The sequence below is a fragment of the Acipenser ruthenus genome, chromosome 5, assembly GCF_902713425.1.
Source record: "Acipenser ruthenus chromosome 5, fAciRut3.2 maternal haplotype, whole genome shotgun sequence".
Classification (NCBI taxonomy): Eukaryota; Metazoa; Chordata; class Actinopteri; order Acipenseriformes; family Acipenseridae; genus Acipenser; species Acipenser ruthenus.
In genome coordinates this window covers 82,568,223-82,590,444 of record NC_081193.1, presented here as the reverse complement: position 1 = coordinate 82,590,444, position 22,222 = coordinate 82,568,223, and the positions used below count along the sequence as shown (strand labels likewise).

The window sequence follows — 22,222 nt, the reverse complement described above, 5'->3', positions numbered from 1 at the left end:
CAGGGTGCAATTATAGCCCCGTCTGTAACAATAGTCTTCCCTCGGTTCAATACTTTTCCACTACAGCCCTCTTCTCCAGTCCATATTTACTCTCTCTCTCTCTCTCTCTCTCTATATATATATATAAAATGTTGCTGTGACTCTGTCAAGTACCTGTAACATTACTGGACAAAAGGTTCCATCTTGACATTATCCCCTTTTAATAAGACACATGCAGCCAGAAGTTTGTTTGATTGCAACTATATTTCAAAACCAAAAAAAAAAAAATTCTCGTTCACATAATAAATACATTTATGCAGCTGTACTTCAAATGCCTTTCAGAGAGCGTATTTACATCATAAATAAATCTAGTGGAGAAACACTTTACAAGTTCTTAGGAACTAAGTAGCTAACCCAAACAGTCTTCTACATTACATACATGGGGGTTGGAGGGGGTGACTGGAAAAACGTTTTACAAATTCTATCTACATTTATATTTACTATAAGGCTACTACTGCCTACAGCTATGGGCAAAAGTTTTGCATTATCCTATAGAATTAACTAATTTTGCTTCAATAAGTTGAATGAAACCTACTGAATAATGTTACGTTAACATATTGAAATACCTCCCGCTTTGTAGATTTCCATATACTTAATGAAAAACTGACAAAAATTGACATTTTGAAATCTATCATGAAATATTGTACTACTATTATGGTTTCTGGTAGATTTTTATTTATTTAGCAGACACCTTTATCCAAGGCAACGTACAGAGACTAGGGTGTGTGAACTATGCATCAGCTGCAGAGTCACTTACAACTACGTCTCACCCGAAAGACGAAGCACAAGGAGGTTAAGTGACTTTCTCAGGGTCACACAATGAGTCAGTGACTGAGGTAGGATTTGAACCAAGGACCTCCAAGAACCTCCTGGTTACAAGCCCATTTCTTTAACCACTGGACCACACAGCCTCCCTTTACGATATAATTTTGTAGTTCCTTTGATTACATGATGTTAAATAAAAGATCTAAATTAGGTTCATATAGTTTTTTTTTTTTTTTTTTTTAATTATGCCTCAATCCTACAATTCTAAGTGATGCAAAACTTTTGGCCATAGCTGGCAAGATATAGAGCATGATTCCCTGGCTTTTCAGTGTGCAGACAGCTAATATATGGTTCCATGAGATACGTCTCCTTATTTGCTTGTTTTAGTATGGTACTTAAAACCAAAATAAAAACCAAAAAAAAAAAAAAAAACAGTTGATCTTGTCAATATAATATGGAGATCAAGACATAAAAAGCTTGCACCAGAAACACTTTGCATTTCATTTTATTTTTATTTTGCATGTAGGAACCTGGCAGAAGCTTGTCATTTGCTTTATTTGCACATGTAGTGTTGTGTTTAGAAAGAAGAAAAAAAAAAAAGAAAAAAAATGTAACAATATAGGTTTGCACAATGCCTTTCATGTTTCCTACCGAATGAATCATACACCTAAAATAATAACTTCACATTTTAACATTTGTATTCATCCCCATGTTTAGCCACATTCAGATTAGTTGCATATTCTTTGTTGTCTTGAACAACAACAAAATTACCTAGGTAGTTAGAAAAAACAAAAAAAGTTTTTGGTCTGATTGCACTAAGAGATTCTGGACTGTATTCCAGTTTTTTTAAACAAAGCTCTTATATATATATATATATATATATATATATATATATATATATATATATATATATATATATACTTATCCTTCCCTAATCTTTGTTCCCATAAATTCTTCACATTTTCACAATTTATGCAAATGATTCACGTAATGTGCACAAATGCAGAGAAGAATAAAAGGGCACATACCCTGGTTTATGTTTAACGTGGCTGCACCTTAATATTTACTGAAGGTTAACAAGACCTTAAAGAAACCCATAATACTTTATAGTGCATTTAAATCTGTCTGCTTTCCTGCTGTACACTTTGCAATACTGTTAGCCTGTTACTTCTTTTGCATTGCACTTATAAAATCCTGGAACCAAGGAAAGGAGTGCTTTAAAAAAAAACAGCTTTTTGCACCATGCTCTTTACAAATGTTAGCTTCCATTTGTGATTATGACAGAGGTCCCTTTGTGTCCTTGTGCCTGATCCTGCTGCACTCGTAAATGTGAAGTCATGTCGTAGTGGGAGCCGCTGCAGCCTAGAGAATAGTTTCTGAGGGTCTCGCTGTCGTACAGGTGCTCAAATGCATAACCAGTCAGGGAGTAAGTATGTTTGTCTATGTACTGACGATGGTGAGAGGCGTAGTTAGTGGGGGAGGATGCACAGTGGTTTCCAGGTGTTTGATGAGGAGACAGGTCTGTCTGCAAGTAGTCTTTGGCTAATGATAAGCCAGATTTGGAAATTCTGTCTGAAATCGGGCTACTTATTCGTGACAGTGACGTTGGGCTGTTGTCATGCTTGTTTTCCTGGGGCCCGTCCCTGTGTTGGAGGTGGTCACACAAGACAGAGCTGGTGACCCCTGGCCCACGGCACACAACCCCTTGTAGCTGAGTCTGTGGGTAGTTAATGGCATAACAAGAGGAGTGGCTCTTTGCCACCCCATTGACTGATGCCAAGTGATCCTGAGTGACCTTCTGAAGCTGCAACCTGTTTTCTTCCTCTTTAATCATTTGCTGTGTGGCTCTTATCAACGTTTCAATCTTGCTGGGCTCATGAGGGCTGCTCTGGTACTGGTCACTGCGGTATCTGTCTCCAGAGTCGCTGGCAGAACCAGGATCCGGAGAGCTGACAGCACTGTCTTCATCCCAGTGGCCTCTCCCTAGAGTCAATACAGAGGCTTACATTAAGAGTATAACGTCATGGTTCCCCTTATTAAATAAATAAATAAATAAATAAATTGTTCTGGGAACTTTCTTATACCATTAATATGTTTTACAAACACAACATCAAATTATTATATTAATTTTAATGAATTTCTAATTATAAGACACAATTCTTTAAACTTTTTTTTTTTTTTGGTGTTTACTTTATATTTATCCATTGTTAGAGCTGGATGTGGGTGAAGCACTTAAAATACATTTCAGATATTAAAATAAATGTTTTAATATCCATCAAAGGCATGGCCTATTACTTTGTCATTTTTGTTCAGCAGACATGACATTATTACTCACTTTGATTAATATAATCTCCTATCATCCTATTAGCTTACCAGGAATGCTGTGAATTGAAGCAATGTGTGGCATATTGTTCTCATATCCTTCTCTGTTTTCTGGTGACAATTTAGGCACAGGCAATGCAGTCCGGGGGGAACTCCACCAACTATCTCTTCCGGGCTGTGGGGTGCCTAGAAAGTATCTACCAGCTTCACACCTTCCCCCTTCACAGGCCTGTGTGTGGTAGTGGGAGTTTCTTTCTTCAGTCAGCCTGGCAGCCTTGTCCAAAGCAAACCCGTAGCAAAAAGAGCTGCGGTCCGAGTACTGCCTGTAGGCACAGGAGACGTCAGGGTGCTGGGAGTGTGGCCCTTCTCCATGATCCAGCAGTTGTGGGGAGGCAGAGTCTGTCAGTGGACTCCCACCCCATTGGCTGTCATGGTCAGATTCTGAGCGTTCCGTGTGAAATCCAGAATACTGCAAGGTTTTCAAAGAAGACAATATTTATAAATGAATAAACCCCTCACAGGTGTCTGGCATTATTGTTTTTTTGAAATGTCACCATCTGAATAGATTTATGTGGTACTGAATCTCAAAGAATGCTCCTTTAACATGTATTTTTTTGGTTAAATACTTAAGTAAACATTGTGTTTATGTAAATACATAATAAAATGTGATTGTGGTACTGGCTTAGCATTAGATTTGCTTCTCATAGCTCATTTTTAAAAATTATAATTATTAATATTAATGCAAAGTAAGAATATGTTAGCTATGACAGTAAACAATTGACACACACAGTACATATTTTATTGTAATATCTTGACACAAAAAAACATTAATGATTTTCAAGACTCTTCTTTGAGATTCAATACTAAATACATAAAATACAATTAAGGCATTTCTCTTTTCTCTCAATAATTAAAAAGAGAAACAAACACCTGACTCAATGCATCTTGTTATAATGCAGCAATTAACCATCACAATGCAAGTACCAGCTGGGGAGGTTGCACAGGTGAGACTTATTATCAGATTAGTGCCTGATGAAGCAAAAAGCGAGACTATACCAGGGCCAGTTGAAATGGTTGTCAGCAGGGAGTCTGAATGAAAAAGAAGCAAACTAACTACAATATGACAGCTGGGTAAGAGAATAATCCATCTTCAAGCCCTTTCTCTATTACCTTGAATGTGCATTTGGTTCATTTGTTTAGAAAATCACAGAATGAAACCACTGCTGGTTACCTGTGCGTACGGAGAAACTCGAGCTCTTGTTTTGGTGCGGGCGATGCGCCCCCCGTTTCCTTTTCTGCTCTCAGCAATTGCTGGTGTCGTGTTGCCGTAAGGAAATGATGGCTTGTTTGATGGCACTTGGTCTAATGACAGCTGTAGTCCTTTATATTCTGTATCCCTGTGTGGTAGTGTCAGATCAGCAAGAACATTAATAATGATTATAAAGCAACAAAAAACATTAAGGAGCATGCAATTTACTTTTTTAAATTTGTTTTTATAAAACACAAAACACATTTAAATTCTGTCAATGGGTAAAAAAAATGTGTATAATGTATGCTGCAGTTGTTTTGTAAGTCTCTTTTTTAAAACACACTTTAATTTGCCTGATTTTTTAAAATTCCACATTAAAGACTACAGTGTAGATATATATATATATATATATATATATATATATATATATATATATATATATATATATATATATATATATAAATGTATTTCAGCTATGGCCAAAAGTTTTGCATTACCCTACAGAATTAACATTTTTTGCTTCATAAAGTTGAATGAAACCTGCTGAATAATGTTACGTTAACAAATTTAATTACATACCGCTTTGTAGTTTTCCCTCTATAACGAAAAACTGACAAATTTGAATTTTACGATATCCTTTTAATCAAAAAAACTACAAAAGATCTAAATTATGTTCATATATATATAGGCCTAAATAACTGGAATATTTATCTAATTAAAACTTAATTTGTGTACTTAATAATAATCTGTTACGAGATTTCTGCACCCTGATTTTCCAAGAACCAACCAATGAAATACCCCTAATTGTCCCTGTGCCCCAGTTCATATACATTGTGGAATGCAATGCAGCATCTCTATTTCATAGTTAATCATTCATGGTTTTCTTAGTTACTGTACAAACATGGCATGTATTCTGGCAGCATATCTTATTTCAGAGACATGCCCATTATTTGAATTAATTTAGGTCTAATCTTCTAAGCTCTAATTACATTAATGCTTGACTAAACATATATAAAACACCATTATTTAAACTGCTTAACTACATTTAAATTATATAACAGGATTAAATGTGCTTGACTGATTATATACATGAAATCAGTGTTGTTGTGTGTGCAACAGTGCAATGATTGATAGAAAAAGGTTTAGGAGAACAGCAGGTAAACAAGTGACAATAAAGTTCTCAGAAAATTGAATATGCATTCCTGGTAAATATCGACTGTGCTATTAGAACAGGGAGGTTGCTTTTTTATAGAGACATTTATTTAGTCGTAAGTTTAATTTAATGGATACGGTACTGTTACATATTCATGAAATGGTCCGACACTGATGATCTCATTCTTTATCAATGCTGCAGAACAGCTTCATGAATATCAAACTGTATTTTATTCATGAAATCAAATAGTTCATCAGTTAAACCTTTATGAATTGAGCTTGTAATCAGATAAATGTCATTGTATTTATTTATTTATTTATTGTTAATTTATCAAAATGTTTTCCCCAGTTGAAAACAAATAATAATAATAAATGGGGATTGAAAACTTCTGAATACCACAGGACCTTGGGAAAACAAGAGAGACTATAATATTTCAAGGAGTGTTCTTCCCTATCTTTATGGATTGATAAGTACACATTGTAAACACATTTTATTGACTTTTTGACTTCGAAATCTATACATTGTAAACTCACTATGTATTACTTACCAATAGATTAAAGAAAACACACCTGCCCCTCGACTTCTAGTTGTAATCACTGCAATTTCTCTGTTTCTAATTTAGATTTTATTTCAATACATAAAGCAGTATTTATGGGGTTTTAGTTGAATACAGATAACCCGAAAATGCTTTACAGCTTCAAACCTACATGACCCAATGCCTCCTTACTGGTTTCAATGAAGAGAATAGTAAGAGTTTTGAATATGTGTCCCTGGAATTTCTAAGGGCAAAGACAGATGACAGCACAGCCCCCCAATCCCAAAGTAACACCGAAAATGAATAGAGAAAGATGTCTGTTTCTAGTCTACGTCACACCCTTAATTACACTCCATTTACTGTGCCAAAGATCCGACTACCATAATCAACTTACGTTATTTCCTTGAAATGTGTCTTCTATAGCTTAATTACATTTGTCTTATATCTTTAAAAAAAACTGCACTGTTCAGCTTCCTCAATATCTTCAGTCTTGGAAAGAGTCAGTTGAATTCAACATCATATAGATATAAGGTATGTTCCATTTCACAGCCATCCACCACAACAGAAAAAAAGCAGTCCATACAGGTTGAGAGGAGGCAACCCAATGCATGACGGGAGCTGGGAGCAAACCCATACCACATGCTTAGGGCCCCCAATCTTAAATACTGTACAAAAGAGCCAAGCTCTCTTGAAATAGATCCTACAATCCTTAATAAACTTGACCACGGTAAATTTGCATAGTAATTTAGTATTTTTCTATAGTTACTATAGTTTATAATGTTTTGCTATGTTTATTAATAGGATTTACTATAAATCTCTTGGCTTACCTATGTTTTATAACGCTTTCACTATTCCTTATTAAATTGCTATGCTTTCTCAGTGGTAAACTTTTACAATGGAAACCTGGTATATGCACCTGCATTTCCTCAATTAAGCCACAGAAGTTGACTCTTCTTGTCCTGTACCACACACAGGTACGAGAACAATTACCCAAACCTGTCCTGAGCCTCTTTATTTAACAAGTCTTTTTGAAAGAAGGTAATGGCAGATCTAGATGAGTATGGTCAAATTTGTATTAATTTATTTTAGACTGTATGAGCTTGAAATTGTCTTTCAAATACCAATTTCAGCATTTTTTTATTCATGTTACACCAGTGTATAATAGAAAAAAAATCCCTGAAATATTGTAATTACTCACGTAAGAACGTAGTTGACACTGACTATGCAGTGTGGTCTGGAAGATCTGCTGTTGTGGACTATTGTAGCGTAGCTCTGAACCCAAACCCAACCTCCTTGTTTGGCTAGGAATCGGTAGTACTTGGTTGTGACCTGTCCTTTTACCAGTACTTTGTAAGAAAAAAAGAAAAGTAAATTCAGATTTTTCAATTAATAAATATATATATATATATACACATCTCCTACATACACAAATGTTAATCATCCACCTCTTTTTACTTATGAATCCTTTATTAAAACACTATTATTCTTTAATATTAACATTCATGTTGATTATTTAAAATATTTAAATATATAATATAGTAATTTCATTAGGGCCAATAAAAATTAAATAAAAGCAGATGTTAATAATACTATAACGAGCTTGGAACTTCTGGACTGCTGTATCGCAGCCTCTGAAGGGACTGTAAACAGTTGTGTTTCTGTTTGTTTGTTTATCATTCTTGTGTATTGTGAGACCACCCACGCTGTTAGGGGAATAGGGGAGGGGGGGTTGTAAAGGTGTGTATGCGGGGTGGGGGAGATCGTTTGGGGATTATAGTCAGGTGCGTCTGCCGGTGTGTCTGGGGGTAAATGGGGAAACGAGTGTGGCTGTAATAGTTGAGGCTCCCTGTGACCCCCCCCCCCCCCCTTCAAGAATTGTGGTAGTTCCTGGGGTCGGAGGTTAGTCCGACGCAGGAACAGCAGGGGTGCAGCGAATGGAGGGGAGGGGATCACGGGGGATGGAAATAGTCGCCTCAGTGTCCTCTACGTTTAGTGGGAGAAACGTCGTACTAAGAGAAGCTGTGTTGTGATGTGATGAACCAGATAAACGAACAGAGTGCTAGTTTACGGGTAAAAACACTATATGTCTTGTTGCAGAGTGGCAGTGGCTGTATGATAGGAAACAGCGAGTGGTTAAATATAGGTTTTTGTTATTTTCTTTTGCCGTGGGCTTGGCCAAGAGTCCTCAGTCTGTTAGCGTGATGAAATAAACCTGATCTCAGTGATACACTACAATCCTGGCGTCTGCAAAGTTTTGATTATTTTAGGTTATTTTAGAAGGCTGTGTGGTCCAGTGGTTAAAGAAATGGGCTTGTAACCAGGAGGTCCCCGGTTCAAATCCCACCTCAGCCACTGACTCATTGTGTGACCCTGAGCAAGTCACTTAACCTCCTTGTGCTCCGTCTTTCGGGTGAGACGGAGTTGTAAGTGACAATGCATCTGATGCATAGTTCACACACCCTAGTCTCTGTAAGTCGCCTTGGATAAAGGCGTCTGCTAAAGAAACAAATAATAATAATAAAATAATAGGTTAGTCGATAGCAACCGATAATGCTACAATACATTATCTTCATGTTGTCAAAACACTGTTAAAGGTTTATTTTCTATTATATTTTTTATTAATGTCTTTAGCAGTAAACAGAGTCATTTTTCTCCAAGTGTATGGCTCAGGGCCCTATTCACAATACATGTTTCCCAGTGTTTGCAGCACACAAACTGCTAACAATGGTACAGAACTAGCAAAAATCGATGAATAAATATGAAGGATTGCTTACAATAATCTCAAAGGTTATTTATACGACTGTTTGTAAAAGGAATGTTTTTTTTTCATTTTAGGGAATGGCGTACATTTTGCATTCTAAGTCCACTTATCACTTGTACTTAACCCCAGCCCACCTCCTACCCCCTCTTTATCTCTCATACAACATATTCATAGCTTTACAGACTGCAATCAAAACACCCCTACTGTATAAACCGGAATGCATTTAGAATTGTAGGCAGTCCTTTATAAAATCTGGGCACACTATCATTCACTGCACTGTGGTCTCATTAAGCAATATCCCTATTAAGATACAAGTCGGCACTGTATAATGTGAATGGAGAACCAACATCACAAAAGCAGTTATAACTTTGTTTCATTTTTACTGTTGCAGAGGCACCTGCATTCTCATACAATAGAGAGACTTGATTACATGTGACATGTGCACCAAACACTAAAATGCCTCTACAGTTGCATTTACAATGTTTTTGAGTAATTTTGTCGTGCACATCCATGATCATACTGCATAAGAATGGCATAAAAAAACAGCAGTCTTTAAAAAAAAAACATTAAACAAAGGGTTATGTTGAATAGGATAGGTTTGTTTGTTTTTAGATTTCATGGTTTTATTTCAACTGTATCAAACAGTTCCTTAACCCACTGCAGAACTGAAAGATTAAAAGAAAAACACTTACACAAATGATGGGCACATCGTAAGTGAAAAGTATCACAGCCATGTACATGGTGGTACAAGGTTTTCTCTATCAGATCCTGAGGTTCATAACCAGTAAGTTCAGCAACTCTACCACAACAAAGAACAAAAGGGAGGGTTTATTTTAGCTGCTTCAGACATTCTATGTAGAATTTTAAAAGCAATTCAATTTGTCTAAGTCAAGAAAGAAAGAAAAAAAAAACCTACCTAGAATCTAAAAATATCAGTTTCATATCCAGACTTGCTCGAAACATAAACATATTGCTGTGCAGTTTGATTTCTGTCACAGCACTTGGTGGCAGGGAATGCCCAACTGCCACCAAACCCACGTTTTGGTAACACCCATCGAACGGGGACATATCTAGACTATACTGGCGGATTTTCAGATATCCACTGCAGTGAATCACCTGAAGTGGGAGGATTTAAAAGACAAAACAAAATGTAATACCAACATTGGTAATATGTATATGAATTGCTATTTAACAATAATAAAAACAACAACAAAAAAAACACAGTAGGCCTATTTTTACAGTCTAAAATATGTAAGTTTATATGAAAAACAGTAATCATCATTGTCTACAGGGTTTACATATAGTACATTTTGAATATGTGTAGGTTACATACTGTAAGGTTATTTGACTAAGTCTAATTTTAATAGTTAATGACACATTTTCTTTAAACCTACCTTGTATCCACCACACGTCAAGCCTGCGTTTCTTTTTGCTAGCACGCATTTCATTCTCAAGAAAAAAGAACGTTCTATTTCATATTCTGAAAAGAAAGACGGGGCAACGTTGCAGAAACAGGGTATGAAGGGTTGGCGTAGGTACAATATATCGTTGACATTTATTTATTTATGGAAGTATTCGTGTTATTTACCTTGGACAAAGTGTGAATGGTAAGGTTGATGGGCGGTGAGCACTGCAGTCATTTCGTCATGATCGGCTGGGTGGATGTACTCGTAAATGCTATTTCCGGTCAGTTCTACCTGTTGAAAGGAATTTTTGTCATTCACACGACACCAACGACGTTTACACGTCCTGCATGGGGTAGCTAGTTACATATACATTTAAACATATTTTGTTCTTTACCGTTAAACTTGTGTAGCACTTATTGGTGTGTTTAAAACTATTTTGTATTGTTTAAAAAACAACAATTCTTCATATTGTACAAGGCCACATTTCTAAATAATATCCTTAACAATGGATGATAACTGTATGGGCCCAGAGTAAATCATTTAAATTGTACCATGCGTTTAGAATAGATAGATAGACATGTGCGTACCTGTGACAAACCCAAATGTACCGATGCTGTTTCAGAAATGTACATTATTTTCCCATCTGGAGCAACAACAAAAATGAATCCATCTAATGTCTAGAACAAAAAAAAAAACAACAACAAATAAATAATGTATTATAGCAATAGATTGTTTTCAATCAATTTTCTCAGCATCTAAAAATACTCGTTTTACTCAAGTATTCGGTACAACTACAGTGCAGGAAGGGCGTGTAGCCTACATAATGTAGCCGTTTAGTTAGCACGCACACGCAGTCGCATTGGCTCTGCTTTTAGAACGTATTAATTCCCCACAGGTGTTTTGATGGTCTGAGACTATTTTAAATAACGAAATGCATGCTATTTGTGGGGCTGTCCTTAATGTAAATTATTCAAACGGACTGTATTCATGGATCTATATTTGAAATTCACAAACTCCAGATAGATTTGTATTCACGTATTGTACACCTATTACTAAAATAAGATTTAAGCTTTTGTTTGAAAATAAATCAATAATATGAACAACATTTTAAACAGCAATCCCGTGTGGGTGAAAAAAAGAAAAATATTGGTGAAAAAGTAGTTATTGTTACAATAATGGTGAGAAACCAGTCAGTCACGCCTTCAAAGAGATAAAGAAAAAAATTGTAAAACAGCAACACACAATTCGCAAATAAAAACGTTGCATTTATTATTATTATTATTATTATTATTATTATTATTATTATTATTATTATTATTATTATTATTAGTAGTAGTAGTAGTAGTAGTAGTCGTAGTAGTAGTAGTGTTATTTACCTGCAGAAGATGAGATCCCAGTTCTCGCCCTACATTATCCAGAGAGCTGGTTCGACTAGGATGACCCCAAGCTTCCCCGAGTCCTGTGTACCAAAAAAAAAAACAGAAAACAATGATTATATATATTCTTAGTACATCGGAATCATCTTAATTGATCATTTTAATTAAAAAAAAAAAAAACAAAGAAAAAAAACTGCAAATCATCAACAAACAGGCCAAACCAATTTTAGATATAGTGCAAGATAAGTAAATACGCATTTCACTGCGGTTCAATTCGTGTACCTGTTACATGAACCGCATTATAAATCCTATACAAATTAGTTTAGGCCTGTTATTAAGACTTAACTTGTTTGCTTTTCCGTTCATATGTTAATTAATATATTTATCCTTAAATCCAAGTGTCAGTTAAAAAGTGAACTTTGGTGAACAAAAAATATTTTTATGACGCATATTCATTTCACAAAATAGCCTTCAAACCCCCCTCCCCATTCAAGTTTTTTTTTTCATTTTGTCACTGCACATGGTTTCAAGAAGGTACATTAAATTAGAGATATGTTTTTATATTGGTATCCAAGTTTATTATAATACATGATCCCATTCCTTACAAGACATGTTAAAAACCATTACCAGTAAATCTTAACGCAAATGAAATATTCTTTTGAAAAAAGAGGCAAACGTGCTGTCCAGGATAGAAGGCAAAACGATGTGAATGTTGTTTTTTCTATTCGTTTCCAATTGAAAGGCAAATGATATAAAAACAAACACTGTTAGATACGGATTAGAATAAACCACGGTTCCGCGTTTTAATATTAACCGCATACACACTTCATATTTACACAACAGGAGTCAACAGAAATTATTTCCAAAACTCGAATCTAATCGAGGAGTTTAGCTTCTAGAAGGGATTTCATTATAACCCTATTCAGTCTAAACAGGACCGAACATATTATTTGAAAATACTTCCTGGATTGTTCAGAAGGTAATGATGTGGTTCTATATTTTATAATAATAATAATAATAATAATAATAATAATAATAATAATAATAATAATAATAATAATAATAATAATAATAAAACATTTTATTATTTTTTTTCTTCTCTTTGCAAGGTCGTTATTGTATTTTATTTTAAATTAGTTGGATATAGTAAAAAAAAAAAATTCATTCGAATGTAACAAAACAGTATTTATTTCTTAGTGTTTTACACATGTACGATTATTTTACAAAATAAATAAACAAATACGTTATAACTATTAAACAATCATTAGAACTAAGACATTTTAATAAGACTTGCAGTCAAAAGATTTGTCATTGTATGCATTCACGGTGAATTGTGCTTTGTATAGGACGGGCTAGGTTCTAATGGTAATTAGCACCAGCGATGAACCATATTCTTAAACCAAAAATATGTTTTTTGTATATCTGCATGCTGTCAAAAATGTTGATAAACAGATATTATTGAAATTGCCTTTGATGTTTATGGGCATACCCGTTACCACTTTTGACAAACAGTTCATTGGGTTTTAGGCTCAATGACATTCTCCAAAAACGTTTTGTCTTGGATAATAAACAGCAATTTACCGTTAGTAGCTGAGGTGTGAAAATCCTACATTAAAAGGGCTGCATGGCCTATTATTTATAAGAATCTGGATGAAAGCGAAGATTATAAGATCTTTGGTTTTGCACTTGACCTACCGCAGAAGAACAATGGATTCTTCACATCAACCCGCTTAAAATAATCACAAAACAGACTTTGCCTTCAAAAGTATTATAGAGACACAATCTGAAGCCACTCTCGTAATTTCAAGAGGTCTGAACAGAGTAAGGGGCTTTCAAACAAGCAGCTTATGTAAGTAAAATAATAACTGCATCTTTCTGAGGCAAAGAGTTATTCCAGTGCAATAATGGGAGGGAAACGACAATGGTAAATCTTAATATAGTTAGAAAGGTTCCAAGTTATTTAAAATGAACCTTTAGACGCTGAAAGCCGTTCTTAAAAAAAAAAAAAATTAAAACACGTTATCATGGAAGAACAGCATTAGCATGTAAACACGCGTTATGTAGGGGGGTGACATTTAATAAACACACACATATTCTATTAATAAATAATAAGCAGATCTTCAAACCCAAACACATGTGTCAATCTCACTGGATTTGTAAATTAATCAAATGTTAAGCATCTTATCCAAAAAAAGATAACTATCACAAACCTAATTCATAAAACTTTACCAATTGAAAGTATGATTATTTTTATTCAGTAGCCTATTGATTATTATTATTATTATTATTATTATTATTATTATTATTATTATTATTATTATTATTATTATTATTATTATTACAATACTGTCATTCATCGGCAGCCGGTTCATTTTACAATTATATTCATAAAGGGCTGTAAAGCGCCCAGGAATATGTCATTTTACTTAATTTCCAATCGAAAGACTTTAGTTTACACTCAATAAATCTGCCTACAACAACACTAAAAACGTGCTAAGATATCTTTAATCACCCGACTAACGTGCTCTTATAAACAAGATGAGATACATTATAATAAATATGTAAAGGCGATGATGTTATTAATCTCAAATGGTATTATTATTATTATTATTATTATTATTATTATTATTATTATTATTATTATTATTATTATTATTCTTTTGTATAAACAGTAGAGGATATTTTAAGGATAGTGTGGGGATGTAGACTCATTTTGTGACGTGGATGACGGTTATGAAATGTTAAAAACAACTCTCACAGCCCCATTCAATTAATTCAACTCACAATATATTGAAACATTTTTATCTAACATTATTTCCAAATGCATACAGGATTTAAAACACCACAAGGAAGAACAAAATATGGAATTTAAATTTCAACATACAGCAACACATTTTTACAATATGTTATTTTTTCTGTGGCTCTTAACGGCTGTTGTAATGTGTATTTACCTCTGATTACAATTGCCAGATTAAAATAAAATCGAGTTTTGGGACATGGCAGCATTTTTGGTACCAAAATGACACCCTTTTTTTGGCAAATATTTGCATATGTCGGCATAAATTCTCACGAATGGGCCTGTCGTAGTAACAAAAGACATTAAAAATTCTCAGTTTTCAAATGACCTCGCTATTTAAAACCCCATATAACCTACTATAAATTAAGCGCATACATAAAAATGCCACCACCTCAATAACCTATCAAATAAAAAAATCCACAGAGAATATCCTCAATATTTCAAATTCTCACACGTTCTTGTGCTTTATGTTCCACACGCCCTGTTGACAATATCTGAAAGGGAATGGAGAAAGCAACCTAAATGATTGAATGCTCAACACACATGTTCATCGGCTGTATAGGGATCATAAAATAGTCTTCCAGTGGGCCTTGTATCACATTTTCTGCACAGCATTTCCCGATAGCGTCCGTTTCCAATTGAATTATTATTATTATTATTATTATTATTATTATTATTATTATTATTATTATAAATTATTATTATTATTATTATTATTATTATTATTATTATTATTATTATTATTATTATTATTATTATTATTATGTAAACGGGGACATCTCGTTTTAGAGCGTCCTACATGGCAAGGCAGGCAAAGATCACAAGCAGCAGTAATATGAAATTGTCAGCGGTGAGGTTCTCAGCAGAAAGATGTCAATCTGTTTGTTCGTCTGCCTGACTTCTACCATGGAAAATACATGCTAAAGAAACAACACCGTGGAGATGTTTTATAAACGCAGACACAGTGGCCTATATGTCGTGCCCCCCCCCCCCCCCCCCCCCCCCAAAAAAAAAAAATTATAAATTAGACGAAAACTTATCAAACACATCTTAATTGTTTTTTTTTCTATGTTAGTATATGTAGAGTGCAACACTATTAAACCCAGTTGATGGGATTATGTTTAAACACACTGGCATGCTGGAAAGCGAGACTGGTGCTTGGAGGGCAAATGAGAAAGACAACAAAACGTGTGGAAGGAAATAAACAGTGAACCCTAATGCGCAATCACTTCAGCTTAGACAGGGAAACGACGTGAAATCAGCGGACCACGCGGAAAAGCTAGCGTATAATCTGTGTGGTTTTCATTTTTGATAAAGCAAGAAAAAATACATAATTCGTGCCCAGGGACAATAATTTCGAAAAATGCATCGTCCATTCTACAGCCAATATCTTTATTATCTTATTTAAAATGTAGAATCGTGTTAGTCAAGCTCTATGTCAGTATCCTATCTGTTCAAAGTACAGATAAAATGATTTGCCATTGGTTATTATTATTATTATTATTATTATTATTATTATTATTATTATTATTATTATTATTATTATTATAAGTAATTGTAGTAGTATGTTAAATGCTTAGATTAATCTTTTATAGCGTGAAGAATGTGGAAAGAAATGTATCCATCTGCTAATTGCGTGAGTAATAATAATTAATAGGCCGTATGACTTAGTCTGTAGTTCATAAAGAAAGAGGTGGCCGCTCTCAAAAGTACATACAGTCTTTCTTTCAGAATAAATTACCGTCGCCTTTGGACTGCAGTGTGTGGCTCTCGTGCTACTTGCCATGCAATCCCCGAGTGCATTCAAGCATTCTGGTTGTTTTTTTTTACTGACGCCTTGGATCAGCTATTCTTTCCCGACCAAGATTACCCACAGTCCTACAAGCAACGCCATATGCTTCTTCTGATCAAACAGCGAGCCACACAGGCACCAATAATTGGCAAGGCTTGCCTGCAATCACGCAGAAAAGTAGCCCATTGAGACTGGAAGAGGTGGCAAATCATTGCTAATAATCCTTTTAGGACCAACATGGTCGCTTGAGTTTGCAAGTTTTTTTTTTCTTCCTGAAGCGTGCATTAACATAATTAACACGAATCGGATTGTTTTAATATGATACCGATCTTTATAAGACAATTATGAGCGAAATAAACAAATCAGTAACAAATGAAGGCACTTCTGATGTAGGTTTATTATTATTATTATTAATAATAATAATAATAATAATAATAATAATAATAATAATAATAATAATAATAATAATAATAATAATAATTAGCCTTGGAATTCCCTTTTGATCTGAGCTTTTACAGTGTGTGTCTGTGAGTGTGTGTGTGTGTGTGTGCTAATTTTAATTTTGTTAGACTACCACAATTATCAATATTCATTACACATTATTTAAGATTACAATAATGTAATTAACAACGTGTTGATTATAACGACGATTGATTATAGTAGTACTACAGTATATCTCTTGGCTCTTTTATCTATTTATTTCATGTTCTTATTTTAATCATTATTATTACCACAACAATATTAAAGTTTTCCAGAGCATAATTAGTGTGTGTTTACTTATTAAATTGAATCAAGAAAAATAAGCCATACTCTTTAAAGTTAAACTGATTATGTGATCATAATAAATATTATAGGTTAAAAATCACTGTCAAGACTTACCTTCTGGAAATACAATTCTCATTTTCAAGTAGCTGGTTGTTAGCCTTATGATAGACGCTTTGTCCAGTTGTGAGGTGATGGCAGAGGGCAAAGGCAGTAGTTTAGCCAGTTCATAGAACTCGCTATTTTCTTTCTCGCGTCTTGTTCGAGCAGCATTTTTGGATTTTTCCTTCATTATGATTCGTTTTTAACCTTCTCCTTCTATAATAAAATCACCACATCCACCAACAGAAGATGATCAAAACTTGAATTAAAGGCTTTATCTCATTTTTACATATACCATGCCGATACAGAGCTCCTGTTGCTTTTAATAATACAAAGTGCTTGCAACCATGAGTAAATCTCTTAAAAACGCGTATTGTGATCTGTTGTCAGCCTCGGGATAGTTTGTTTGTAGCAAGCGATAACCTGAACAGAATCCAACAGTCAGAATCCGTTCGGAGCCGAAGTCATTTCGAGGATAGCGAGCAACAGAACTTGAGACTTGTTGCTGTGTTTTCACACCTAGGCTGGGGAGCAGCTGATTTTTGTGTGACAGCACCCATTATCCATTTTTTTTCAAATCAGAGTATCTTGAAGCTCCGACACAGCACCGTTCCAGTTGGCTATCCGATACATTACTGCACAGGGAAACAAATAATAATAATAATGAAAAATAAATGTTCCACTTGGAAAGAAAGCGAAGGAAAATATATATCAGAAACACCAGCCATTTAATAAGACAGCCTTCCAGTAAACTTAAAATTACATATAAATAAAACAAACTATGCAAACATGTCTCAATTTTACTACAGAGATTCTGCATATCGGTTTATCTGTACACTTATATTGATATCATGTATACGATTTTATTTGGATCACATCATTTGGATAATATAAACGCATATGCTACATGGCCTAAATATACATGTTTCATTTTAAATTTTATTTTACAGTTAATACATCAGTGACACGCACACAGGTGTATATATATATATATATATATATATATATATATATATATATATATATATATATATATACACACACACACACACCCTATTTTGAATTTAAGACACACAAAACGTAGATGCTTGGCTGTCTTACAGGTTTGTTTAATTATTTCTTTAGCTATACATAAGCAGACCTATATTTTTACTTTTGTAAAAGAAAGTTCGTATCTAATTATAACTCACCTCACTGCAGTGTAGGAAAAAACATAACTTTCATGTCACTCAGCTGAGGCCCATTTGAACTTCATTTGGGCGCCCTTCACTTCTCACACTTGTTTAATTTGAACTCTTCTCAACATTCTTCCCACCTGGGAGACCACGAGGAGCTGTTTTTGAATACACAGCTCTAATTTTGGGATATGAGTGTCTAAACTAGTTTCCACCCTCCTCTCCTTCCAACTCTCAGTCTTTCTGTCTACCTTAGTCCAGCCCATTTCAACTGTTTTGTCAGAGTTTCCCTGACTCCTATTGGACAGTTAGGCTGGGGGCGATTCTATTTAAAAGCTGCACGCACGCTGGAAGTGAAACCGCGATTCGTTTGACAGCCTAACCTCTGACCTCAATAGAATTCAACTCCAAGAGAAATAGAGGCACGCTGTTGCTGGCTTGTGTGTGCTACGTGTAAGGCATATTTTCACAACAATCACAGTAAATGCAACATCCAGCCTGTTTGTTAAAACCTATTTAAAGCACTGGTCTCACTGCCTGTCTGTCAATTTTGCAATAAGACAGTAGCAAAGGTAAGTCTTGTAAAATTGCGAAACACTGAACGACTTGCAGATGTTTTTAGCACCCATTATCAACCAGCAAATACTATTGCATGCAATCGCCGCTTTAATCCCAACTAATCAGAGTTAGCCTTTGCAATCCACCACTGATAATAAAAAAAAAAAAAAAAAGATTTTGTTTTTATTTATGACCGATTGTTGTAATACAAGCTGATTGTACAACCAAACTGTCGGTCAGTATTGCAATAAATAATAATAATAATAATAATAATAATAATAATAATAATAATAATAATAATAATAATTCTAAACGGTATGTAATTCTATAATCTATTCACTTTTGTGAATCTATTTTTAAAGAGGGATTCTGAAAAAAAGTTAATGAATTCCTAGTTTCTATATACCAGTACGATGTCGTATCATGACGCCGGGAGCGGAATATACGATAGAAATAGCGTACAGTGTATTGCGTTGTTCACACTACTTGATCGTCTAGTATTCCACCGAAACCAATTTACCTGCAGGCGTATAAATACGACAGCACAAGACCAGTCATGATGCCTCATTGAACTTCGAGAAACATGGCTGCTCTCATTTATGCTCTGTATTTAAGACAATTACAGCGACGGAGGGCATCGGAAGATGTGTGCGCAGTATTTTGATTTGTGATCAGAAATGATAGTGAACTGCTTGAACGGAGAATGTGTGACCCTGTGTTCTTCTGCGAGTGTACCAGGGTGAGGGGGGCTCCGTCTGGTTTTTCGCACCCACGTCTCCACCCGTCAAGCTGCTATAATAACCTAATAACGTGTCCACTTTTTTTTTTTTTTTTTTTTTTTGGCGCTTACTGGACTTTACTCGTATAAGCAAGCAACTTTACTATAAATGAACTGCTCTTAGTCGAATTCGCTCTTAAATGTAATTATTTACTATATTCTTTATTTTGCTCATTTGATTTTGTTCTTTTTTGCTGATTTTATTGTACTTTATAACTGCTCTTGTCTTTAATATGATACTGTGTAATGTGATATTCTGTAACATGATATTTTACAATGTGATATTTTGTAATGTGATACTTTGTACTGTGATATTTTGTAACAATTGTAAGTCGCCCTGGGTAGGGGCGTCTGCTAAGAAATAAATAAACAAATAAATACATAAAGAACACTACTACTACTACTACTACTACTACTACTACTACTAGTAGTAGTAATAATAATAATAATAATAATGTTATGGTACGCTAGCATCATTTATTTTATTGCAATGTTCAGTCCTTTTCATGCTCTTTGAGAAAAACGCTACACTGTTGTTAATTTCAAAATAACATTCCTTATTGATTTGTACCTCTCGCAGTATTCTGTCTGTCTGTAAACTAGCTCTGCTGGTATAATGGTATAAAACTGATTTTTGTTTTCTGACACAACCCACACTTTCCCTTAATATTTAGGCTCATTTTTTTTAATTTGTCGCGTGTACTAACATATTTAATAATTATTTAATTAAATATTAAATTAGACTTATTAAATAACTGTATTCGTCTATGTAACACAACGGTGCGTTGACCAAACGTGTACATTACATGGGAATATAAAATTACATGTACAGCATAAATAAAAAACGGGGTGTTAAGTCACTTAACCCTATATAGTTTCTGGCTCGTATATGACTAATGATTGCGCAAATGTTATTTCCAAGACCATTAAAATGCATTCCTCATGTTGCGTGGTTCATGTATTTTCAGACATGCGGGTACAGTTTGCTAGCCTCTGTCGTACTGAAACGCGACACCAACTACGATTAGACTGGGATATAGAAACAAGTGATAACTGATCGAAATAGCAGGTGATAGCTGGTCGCAAGACCTACCATATTTCAACTTACGATTTTGCAATATAAACCGGCTCCAGCTTATTATATCACATTATAATATATACAGCATTTGCTTGAATGAACGTGAATCTATATGCTACATTTTTATTGTTCAAATAATTAAACCAAATTAATAAAATGTAGATTTAAGCAAAATGGTATATAAACGCAATTATGCCGGATTACGTTACCTCGTAAAACACAAAAAACACTATTTTACTCCATAACGTCTATTAGTCTAAAGTTGTAGTTTTTCTTTTTTTTTACTAATGTGAGCTGTTGGCCAGTTGTAACATGCACACATGCCGTTTTTATTTGCTGACCATCATAGATAATGCATGTATTCAAACTGTTGTTTTCTGAATCTATGATCTGATACAGTAGGCCAACTTCTTTGTCAAGAATGACTGATAAGATTTTTAAAAAAAGTCTTATTACTTGTGAAACAGACCGTGAAAAAGTATTTCCCCCCTGTCTGATTTTCTGCATTTTTGCATATTTTTGACACTGAATGTTATCAGATCTTCAACCAAAACCTAATATTAGATAAAAGGGACCCTGAGTGAACAAATAACACAACAAGTTGATACATATTTCATTTATTTATTAAAGAAAGTTATGCAACACTCAATGCCCCCGTGTGAAAAAGTAATCACCCCCTTAGAGTTAATAACTGGTTACGCCACCTTAGCAGCAATAACTGCAACCAAACGCTTTCTGTAGTTATTGATTAGTCTCTCACAGCACAGTGGAGGAATTTTGGCCCACTCCTCCATGCAGAACTGCTTCAACTCAGTGACATTTGTGGGTTTTCGAGCATGAACTGCTCGTTTCAGGTCCTGCCAAAACATCTCAATGGGGTTTAGGTCTGGACTTTGACTAGGTCATTCCAAAACTTTAAATTTCTTGTTCTTCAACCATTCTGATGTAGACTTGCTTGTGTGTTTCAGATCATTGTCTTGCTGCATGTCCCAGCTGCGCTTCAGCTTCAGCTCACGGACGGATGGCCTGACATACTCATGTAGAATTCTCTGATACAGAGCAGAATTCATGGTTCCTTCAATGATGGCAAGGCGTCCAGGTTCTGATGCAGCAAAGCATCCCCAAACCATGACACTACCACCACCATACTTGACCGTTGGTATGAGGTTCTTACTGTGGAATGCAGTGTTTGGTTTTCACCAGACATAACGGGGCCCATTTCAGCCAGAAAGTTCCACTTTTGACTCATCTGTCCATAGAACATTGTTCCAGAACTCTTGAGGATCACCCAGGTGCTTTTTGGCAAACTTGAGACGAGCATTCATGTTCTTCTTAGTGAACAATGATTTCCGCCTTGCTACTCTGCCATAAATCCCATTTTTGCACAGTGTCTTTCTGACGGAGTCATGAACACTGACCTTAGCCGAGGCGAGAGAGGGCTGCAGATCCATGGATGTTGTTCTAGGGTTCTTTGTGACTTCCTGGACGATTTTACGCCTTGCTCTTGGAGATATTTTGGCAGGACAGCCACTCCTGGGAAGATTCACTACTGTCCCAAACTTTCTCCATTTGGA

General features: G+C 34.9%; 1 protein-coding gene across 1 annotated transcript; it reads right to left on the bottom strand.

Annotated features, from left to right (window-relative positions):
- Nucleotides 1-1,735: 1,735 nt before the first annotated feature.
- Nucleotides 1,736-18,464, bottom strand: sim1a (SIM bHLH transcription factor 1a). Its single transcript, XM_034003247.3, has 12 exons — nt 18,250-18,464; nt 17,075-17,694; nt 11,607-11,689; nt 10,818-10,907; nt 10,413-10,521; nt 10,219-10,304; nt 9,741-9,940; nt 9,517-9,623; nt 7,262-7,409; nt 4,358-4,523; nt 3,178-3,595; nt 1,736-2,787 (listed from the first exon to the last, which is right to left on the bottom strand). The coding sequence occupies exons 2-12, from the start codon at nt 17,247-17,249 to the stop codon at nt 2,063-2,065; spliced, it is 2,307 nt and encodes a 768-aa protein (XP_033859138.1). The 5' UTR covers nt 17,250-17,694; nt 18,250-18,464; the 3' UTR covers nt 1,736-2,062.
- Nucleotides 18,465-22,222: the final 3,758 nt, after the last annotated feature.